The sequence below is a fragment of the Silurus aristotelis genome (genome assembly GCF_946808225.1).
Source record: "Silurus aristotelis genome assembly, chromosome: 10".
In the NCBI taxonomy this organism is placed as follows: Eukaryota; Metazoa; Chordata; class Actinopteri; order Siluriformes; family Siluridae; genus Silurus; species Silurus aristotelis.
The window spans coordinates 26472893-26483060 of NC_139583.1; the positions used below are offsets into that span (position 1 = coordinate 26472893).

The window sequence follows — 10168 nt, forward strand, 5'->3', positions numbered from 1 at the left end:
AAAGAACACTCAATCAAATACTAATAGGTTGGAATAATACTACTTAATACTAATACCCAATCAAATACTAATATGTTAGTGACAAAACTATAAAACACCATTTTACTCTGTAAAATGTAAAAACAAAACAGAACACAATTTTTTGCAAATCTCATACCATCACAATAGAAGATAAAAAAAAAAACATAAAAAGTTTCAACTGAGGATATGTCTCAAAAAAGTTGATCCAGGGCAACAAAAGTCTGGAGAAAGTAAGTGTTATTAAAATTAGACAGTTGGAGAAACATTTATCAAATATTCAGGTCAGTAAGTTGATCGGGAATGAATAGAGTATGCACTAAAAGTGCAAATAAATCGTCCACATAATAATAAAATGTTTTAATATTTGGTGATGCTTTAGCTACAGTTATTTGCTCAAAAATTGCAATGAAGGTGTTTGTGTGTGAGAGGGTGTACCAGTCCAGTTTTCTATGAACCTAATACTTGTTACTCCTGAGGAAAGGACTTCTGAGGTAAAGTTCCCTCTCAGCGTTTGTTGAGCGTATATTGCTTAGTTCATCTTGTCCCTGCTTGCTATCTGTTTAAATCAAGAGTCTGCCAGCACACCATTTTTCATTTATTAGTGTAGGATTAGTGTTTATTTGTCTGTGCTCTGCTTTTCCTTCAATCAGCAACACAAGGGCAAAGCTTACAGTTCAGCTCTGGTGAACACTAATGAATGCAATGTTAAACAGCATCACAGCGTATTTGTATCAATTACCCCACATTCATGCTCCACGGCCAGACTGATCACGCAAAGCATTAGCAATGGCTTCCAGAGGTAGAACAGTGAACAGTAAACACAAAACTGAATATTGTGTATATTTACTTAGCTTAAAGGAACATAACATTCACTTGAGCGAATAATTGCTCCCAGACTCCAAGTGCAAGAATACATTTTAATAGCCTAAAATATTAAGCCATTATGTAGCTTCTCTTCTGATTTCTGCATTACTGTTGGTGTTCCTCTACTGTCAAGCATTTAAATGTGGCTGATTGAGTGTAGATTCAGAAACAGATCATTATTTATAAGGCTGCAAAGTCAGCAGAGGTCTTAAAGCAGAGCAATAAAACATGTTCCATGCTACTGATGTCAAGACGTGCAGTGGAGCTATGAAAGAGATTAAACCAGTGAAATGCAACGCAATTTTATAAGCGGCAGAAAGAAAATTTAAGGCCCATGTAGCTGAATTAAATTATGGTTCTCTTAACTGACTTCATTACACTTGAGCTAGGAGACCTAAATCTGTTGAAGCATGGCAATGCTCCTGGGCACAAAGCCTTCTTCATGAAGATATGGTTTACATGGATGGAGTGGAAGATCTTGAGTGGCCTGTTATAAGCACTGAACCCACCTTTGGTTGAAATAAACTGTATTGGTTAAAAAAAAAAAAGTAAATAAAATATATTAAAATTAAAGATACACTTAAAGGGTAAAATGAACTAATAAGCAAAATGAACAACATAATATATGCACGCCAGTTAACTAGAAAAGACTCATAACTGTGCCTGAAGCAAGTTTCAATATTTACAGTGGGCAACCTGAAATACGTTATGTTATTAAAGCAAAGTTGGATAAAATACAGAATATACGTTACTGTGCAAACATAAAACCATCCATCCATCCATCCATTTTCTCCCGCTTATCCGTAATTCGGGTCGCGGGGGCAGCAGTCTAAGCAGGCCCCCACCTCCGACTGCTGCCCAATGCTCATAGCACCGTCCCTTACGGTCCCTCCTGCAGGTGGTGAGCCCACGGGAAGGCAACATAAAACCACATAAACAAAAAAACTACAAACATATACAAAGAACAAAAAACATGCCTGAGCATTAACATGGGCAAAAACAAGAGCATAAGTCAATAACCAACATAGAACAAGAAGCATGGGAGGACAATCATGAAACAAAAAACAACCAATTTTTTACACATTTTTGTGTTTTTTTTTAAAACCATGGCTTAAGCAACTATTGCTAAATTTAACTGTATTTTTTCATTATGCATTCATACAAAACCCATATTGGTCCATCTAACTATAAATAATAAAAATGCATTATTATGGTACTGACTAAGGAAAATAATTAGATTTGTGCAATAGTACAAGAATGAGACTCATCAGAAGAAGGTCAGTTTGAGATCTCCTGCATTTCTTTGCAGGTGCTGTCTGTGCAGAAGCTGAAGAGCGGCTCATGAACTGGCTCCTGTCTAAGGATCGTTATAACAATCTCATCCGTCCTGCGCTGAACAGAACCGAAAGAGTAACCGTGAAGCTGCAGGTCTCTCTGGCGCAGCTCATCAGTGTGGTGAGGATAAAACAAGTGACATTAATACTTTTTTTTTAACTGTTTCTTGACATAAATGAGATCAAAATATTACTAAACTCACCGCCTGTGATATAATACAATAGCATTTAGATGGGTTTACAGTTATGATTTACAGAGCCATACCGATCGAGCAAACTCACAGTGCTACGTATATCTAGTTTTATGAGCTTAATTTCCCCATCGGGTAATTAAATCTGTTGCTGCAGATAAACTGCTGGACAGTATCTTTTGTTTGGATGTAGGTTGGTTATATGATTTGTACAACCTTTCAATATTAGTTACTTGTTTTATACTGTACACTATATGGACAAATGTACATGGATTTGGATTAATTCCAAATGTGTTCAATAGGGTTGAGTTCAAAGCCCTCTAGCAGGCACCTCAAGATCTACCACTCCAACTTTATTCAATAATGTTTTCCCAAAAACTAGGAGACCCAAACCTCTAGGAATATGCTATACATGGGTTGGAATGGTAGATCTTGATCTCCATCTGCTAGAGGGCTTTAAACTCAACCTTACTGAACACATTTGGAATAAATTAGAACATTGACTGCACTTCAGGCCTCCTCATCTCTCCAACATCTGAACCTGATTTCTACTAACACCCTTGTAGAATGAGCACAAATCTCCACAAGCACACTCCAGAATCTAGTGGAACATCTTCCCAGAAGAGTGGAAGTTATTATAACAGTAAATACATGTTGAACGGGATGTCAAAAAGGCACATCTTAATCTTATATTCAGACTTTCCTGAAGAGAGTTCTCTCTATACTCTAGACTGTTGAATGCCGTCTCGTTTGTGTGTTAGAATCGGTGAAAATCGTGCACAGACTTTTCAGAAGCTGTTTACCGATCTGCTGATTTTACTTTCGTGCCTTGATTAGTGGGTTTTATGTGTTTTTCCACAAATGCACACAGAATGAGAGGGAGCAAATCATGACAACAAACGTGTGGCTCACACAGGTAAGCATGAAACGTCCGTTATGCACCAATTATTAGCCAATAATAAGCAACAAGCCTCTAGTGTCCTTGCCCTTGAACAGAAATGTATCAGTAGACATGCCTCTCCTATAGCAGAGCAGCAATCAGTCCCACTCACTATAACTTATTAAAATAAAAATGAAGTATGTAATTAAGTACCATATATCTACTAGGAGGCAATTAGTGCCAAATGACCCAGACTGATATGCTGACTGTTTTTTCTCTTCGCTCAGAACTGGAATGATTACAGACTGTCTTGGGATCCATCCCAATATGATGGAATCGACAAACTCCGAATACCCTCCAGACACATCTGGCTTCCTGACATCGTGTTATACAATAAGTAAGTTAAGCACTTTGTATGCTTGTGTTACAAATTATGCAATTATAAACTTTATGAAAAAAATAATAATAATTGGAAAACCTGACATTTCCAGCCATTTGTGGTTCTTTCCCAAACTGTTACGACAAAGTTGAAAGCACATAATTGTATAGGGTCGGGGTTAGAAAAATAAATCATTTCACGAGTCAAATGTGAGGCTGATGTTGACAGATTTCTGTTGACTTCATGGAAGGTGTATGAAAATGAAAGTCCATCTCCAAACAAAAACATTACCATCATGAGGCACACGTGACATTCATGTGAGCTGATATATTTCTGAGATCATCTGATATATCATTCAGCAAAATTAGAATTTAAAATTGTGTTTTTAAGATGATTTTCAAAATATATACAATTACACTGGTATAACAGTTGATTCCCAGTATATAATTGATACCATTATAGTGGTAATGTAAAATTAATTTTTCCACTTACATATTTCTTTAAAACTATATGAAACTGCAAAGTAGTGATCAAAACAAATAAATTATTCTGATTTAATTGATTGACATTATATTCCTTTTCCAGTGCTGATGGCACCTATGAGGTCACAGTCTTCACCAATGCTATTGTACTGTTTAACGGCAGCATTGCCTGGCTTCCTCCTGCCATCTACAAGAGCGCCTGCAAGATTGAGGTCAAACACTTTCCCTTTGACCTGCAAAACTGCACACTAAAATTCCGGTCATGGACCTACGACCACACGGAAATTGATCTTGTCCTCAAGTCCGAGGTAGCCAGTATGGATGACTTCACTCCTAGTGGAGAATGGGACATTTTAGCTCTGCCAGGAAGAAGGACGGTCAACCCTCAGGACCCGACTTACGTTGACCTGACGTATGATTTTATCATCAAGCGAAAACCTCTCTTCTACACCATCAACCTCATCATCCCATGCGTGCTGATCACCTCTCTGGCCATCCTGGTTTTCTACTTGCCATCTGATTGTGGTGAGAAGATGACCCTTTGCATCTCTGTTCTCCTGGCTCTAACTGTCTTCCTCTTACTCATCTCCAAAATTGTTCCTCCTACATCTCTGGATGTCCCTCTAATTGGCAAGTACCTGATGTTCACCATGGTTTTGGTGACGTTCTCCATCATCACAAGTGTATGCGTGCTCAATGTGCATCATCGATCCCCGAGTACTCATACCATGCCCAAATGGGTGAAGCTGGTCTTCCTAGACAAACTTCCCATGCTGCTTTTTATGCGAAGACCTGAAGGGAACTCATCCCGACAGAGGCTACGCCAGCGGAGGCATCTCAAAGGTAACACAGCTCTGCCTGGGCTGAGATGTGGAGCTCCCTGCAAGTCAGCAATGTCCTCTTCAGCCTCAGTTTTGCTTCCTGCATCTTCAGCATCTGCATTGTCTTCACCAGAAGACTTTTACAACAACAGGACCAGCTTTCACAGGAAATGTGATCGGCGGCCTACAGATTTCCTGCCAAATGGCAATACCTTTAACCGGGGAGACACAAGGGGAAGTGGAGACCAATCAGACTTGGGGGTTGATGTTCAAGAAGCAGTGGATGGAGTTCGTTATGTAGCTGATCACATGATGGGAAATGATGACGATCAGAGTGTAAGTAATTAGTTGGGGAATATTTGTATTATTTTCTTATATTATAGGGATTTATATAAGGCTGGTTGGTGTAAAAGCTTACAGTTTTGTCTACAAGTGGTTCCAGAGAGCCAAAGTTGTGTTTTTGATCAAGACATTAAACCCTTTCTGTACTGTAGCTAGTGTTTTTTATTTTACAGTATTAATTAAAAAGCATCATAGATTGTATGAAGAGATGACTTTATGTTTCTAAGAGGGCCAGTAAATTCAGCTTCTTTTCTTTATCAAAATTAAATCTTTGATTTTCTAGGCCAAATGCTAAAAGGCCTTTGTGTAAGCTTTTCACCTTGTTTTTGCTCCACCACGGATATAACAAAAACTGGAGTTTAATAGCATGAAACAGTGTAAAAAGACATTCAAGATTAATTTTCAAATGTACAGTTTGTTTTTGGCTTTTTTAAAGATTAATATCTCAGTCCACCTGGCTGTGTTTGGGTGTGTAGGAAGACATGAAACTTTGCTCGTCTGTATGTTCACTAAGATTACAGTATTACCACGCTTGTGTAAGAAGAGCAGTTTAGCATTAAAACAAACTCGCTGTGTCCCGCACTAGTGTAGGAGAAGAAAAAGAAAGCACAAATTAGTGATGTCAGACATCAAATGAGACGTCTGGTTGGTCTGTGAATGCTCATTTGTTTTTTGTTCTAAAAAAATTAAGAAAGAAAAAATAAATAGTCTCTGGTCGCAAGTAGAATTGCTTTATGTACTGCGAATGTGGATCACTACAAAAAAAAGTGCAAAAAATAGTTGAATATAAAGAATGATGAATTTAATGACATTCTGCTAAGTAAAAACTTGCTGAATCACCCAAAATGTGATATTGTTCCAAAACTCAAGATTTAACTATATAAATGAGGGTGTTCCCTATTTCATTGTAAAAATATAATAAAATATTATATTCAAATCCTTTGTCCAGGATTTTCATTTTGAAATGAAATATGAATGACGCATTTGGAAATATACACTAGTTTCATTATATATTTTTTTTACTACAGTATATATATATATATTCTTCAAGAGAACTTTCTCTATTAATTGTTAGAGTTATGTATCGGTGAAAATGAACACAGGCACTTGGCAGCGAAACAAATGGGTTCAGATTTAACAGGGAAGCTTTATAAGAGTGCTGAAGTAAGCATTAGATGTAATGGACGTGACATTAAAGCTGAAGCACTGTCTCAATCCATTTACTGTTTTCACAAATACATCAGTTTAAGAGTATAAGGAATGCACAGCTGACTCATATCACCAAGCAGGCACAAGTGCCATGGGTTAAATCACCATCCAAAAGTTGTTTCTTTTTCTCTGACACATTTTTACTTTGCGGTTTTCATCTTGCTTTGTATTCTACGAGGTTTCAACTTTTACTAGTAATACGATATGTCCTTCTTGGTTTCTCTGCAGGTTATTGAAGATTGGAAGTATGTGGCCATGGTGGTGGATCGGATGTTCCTATGGATCTTTGTAATTGTGTGTGTGGTTGGAACGTTGGGCCTTTTTCTTCAGCCGATCTTCCAGAACCAGACAGTTCCTGTATATCAGACAAATGCTGAAACCTCAAGAAGGGATGGGATGTAAATGAAAAAAATTGTGAAAGATACCAGGTCTAAAAAGAACAACCAAAAATTGTGAAAAAATTGTAGTAAGGCATTTAGAATAGACTTGTGATATAAACTTGAAGAAAGCTTTCTTTTGATCCAAAGAAGAAATCAGTCTTGAATGATGGACAGAAATAATAAAGAAATTACGGAGGGTAAATGTCTTCAGGATTACAGCACATGTCAAAGTCACATTGGCTATCTTCTTTATTTACCTGTGGATGCCTGAAAGACTTGTACAGACATCCAACTAGGACTTAAAATTTCACTGTTTTGATTAGACAACATCAATGTCACTGATTAGCCAACATCACTTGCCTTTATGATGCCATTTTGCTGATATGGTCAGCCACTGGTGCTTCAAGGTTACAAGATATGTTAGGTCACTGTTCGTATAAAAAATATTCAATGCCAATAAACCAGTGAAATTAGTGTTTCTGATTTAGTGTTTATTTTTTTTCTTCAGTTGTAGAAGGACAAGACAGGATTTTTACCCCAATTTTTCGAATACCATGTGAAAGAATATGAATCTAATAAAAGGTTGTCTACTAAAAATTGTTTCCATTTGCAATTACCTGATTAAACTCTTCCCCTGGTTACGCATTTGTTATTCCTGAAGGTCTTGGTTATGAGGACGGTAGGATTTACTGACGGCTGATTGTGACATTAGATGGGAGAGTAAAATTGTATTCCTAGCAATAGCTTTATATTAAGAATAATATGGATGACCTGATAAGGATTTTTGTCCTTTTTTTGTCAGTAAAAAAGACAAACAGATGTAAAAGCAATATAAGAACATTTTAATAATATAAAAGGCAAAATCTAAATCTAAAATAAAAAGGATAATACAGGCATGCATTAGGTGATTAGGTGATCATTAAACCACGTAAATAAGAGAAAACAAAAACGTAAACCAGAAAGGGAACTTAAATACAAAACAGTCAAAGCACAGAGGAAAAAGCTTGGTGTATGTCAGAGAACAAAGTCGACTGAAGATAATACAATGCAAACACAGGGATATTTAACACAAACTAATCAGAAACTAAACTAAACCATTAAGGGAGGTGGTAGCACAGGGTTTAAGGCACTGGGTTACTGAATGAAAGGTTGAGAGTTCAATCTCCAGTATCACCAAACTGCAACTCTTGGGCCCTTGAGCAAGGCCGCTAAAAACCGGTGCTCTGTGGGTGTTGCATCATGGCTGCCACTGTGCTCTGACTCCATCTTCCTAACATAACTACGATGTGCAAAGAAAAAATTTCACTGTCCTGTAATGCAGTGGTCTGTGGGTCAATTGGTAGCGGGCCGCACAGAAAGAATACATAACTTACATTATTTCCGTTTTATTTATTATCTGATTCTGAACAATGTTTTAGTTTGGAAAATTACCGAATTCTCTCCGCTTTTTTCTTTCTTCTTAGCTCGAAACATGTGTAGACAATCAGGACATGTGAGGGAATTAAAAAACAACAAGATGAAATGGAGACAAACAAAACAAAACAAACCAAAGCATGGAAACATAAAAAAGGAAAATGTGGAAGAGTGCTATCCATGCAGGCCAACATGCTTAGATAATATCTTGATTTCTTTTTTTTTTTTTGGTGTGTATGTGTTCAAATCTGTGACTCCTGACGGGGTTTAAATGTCAAAACATGATCACCAGAAAAATTCCTACAAACCAAAAACAGTGTTTTTCTATGTTCTGATTTGACAATCTGTGCTCAATTTACCTTCCTTTATTTTCTCAATTTGAGACGTTTCAGAAAAACAAAACAGTAATGTTAGCGTAAAGAATTCATTACACATTCATTACACCCATGACTCAATCAGTGCTAATGACTCCTGACAGGATCAGTTGGCGAAGCTCCGTCTTCATTCAATACTAGTGGATGTGTTACTCTGTCTAAGCACCTGATAACAGTAGTCACTGAGTGACAGCAGGATAAATTACTTTACACTCCGAGCTCAAAAGAAATGATCCCTAAGTACTTACTACTTCACATTAATCTGTGTAATTTTGAAATGATCATCAGTGACTGGCTAGTGCAAATGGTTTCATGTATATAGATCCAAAACAATACATTTTAATCTGATGTAAACACCAATAATGAAAACATACACTGGTATCATTTTTATCCCTTAAAAGTTACTTTTAGACCAGAATTACTGTCTCACAACTTCAGGGTCTGGGGTCCAATCCTGAATACTTCACTGTCACACCTGTACAAAACTGGTGATTTGAAATTGACCATAGGTTTGAATGATGGACTCTGAAAGCTTGTCCTTTTTTTTTGTCCAATCTTAGGTGTATTTATGCTTTGTGTCGATTGTGGCCAGGATAAGTTTCAGACCCACCCTGACCCTTATGAGGATAAAGCCTTTAAAGATACAAAAATAAAATTAACTTGAAATGCTGTCCCTTTTTTTTTTTTTTTTTTGTCCTCATAAATCTCCCCAGTCTGCCTTTAATAACGTTATGCATGTTTAATACAAACCCACGTCAGCCTATTTACCGTTGTGTACTTAGCTAATGAGTTTGGCACCCCTTCTTACATTATTTATTATGCTTATTATGGTTTAATTGAAAAAGAGATTAGCATGCACTTATAGTTTTGTGAACAAAAGATCTCGAAAATATATGTTTTAGATTATTAAGGCCCCCCCCCACAAAAAAAAAAAAAAAAAAGTGGATCAAAGCAATTAAAAGAACTTAAACACGTGTACTGTATGCTTTTAAGCTGCATGCCCTCTGCTGGACACAAGTATAAAACATGAAAAACTACGCTGTACTAGTTTTCCAGAATGAGATTCTCCTCAAATATTGTGCTGACACAGTATATAATATACGCTTCAGCTTCCTATCTTTGCTTCTCACTATACGTTCTTTTACATAATCAAATTAAGGTTGCTGCATCTTTCAAATGACTATAAATGTGTTTTCGCAAGAAGAACAGACCATTAAATGCTTTGGAAGGCTTCTAAAAAGAATCCTCTTATTTACACATAGTAAGCTACAGGACAGGACTGCAATATCACAAGCTGTCACATCCTTCATTCTATATGTAGCAAGGCTCAATTTGTTCTTATTTATTAGACCTCGTATAAGTTAAGCTAGGGTCGTTGACTTTCACAGAAATGAACATTCAGCATAAGTGTACCTGGCTAGATAAAAAGTCCAAGCTCATGAAAAAAGGGAAGCAATAAAAGACACCTAATTTTTTAG

General features: G+C 36.8%; 1 protein-coding gene across 1 annotated transcript in view; it reads left to right on the top strand.

The window, feature by feature from the left end:
• chrnb4 (cholinergic receptor, nicotinic, beta 4 (neuronal)) overlaps positions 1–7419 on the top strand; it is a 9862-nt gene extending 2443 nt beyond the window's left edge. Inside the window, exons 2-6 of the mRNA XM_083553029.1 lie at positions 2195–2340; positions 3282–3326; positions 3578–3687; positions 4255–5308; positions 6752–7419. Of these exons, the coding sequence (XP_083409155.1) occupies positions 2195–2340; positions 3282–3326; positions 3578–3687; positions 4255–5308; positions 6752–6925 (1529 nt within the window). The 3' untranslated portion in view covers positions 6926–7419. The remainder of the gene's footprint in view (positions 1–2194; positions 2341–3281; positions 3327–3577; positions 3688–4254; positions 5309–6751) is intronic.
• Positions 7420–10168: the final 2749 nt, after the last annotated feature.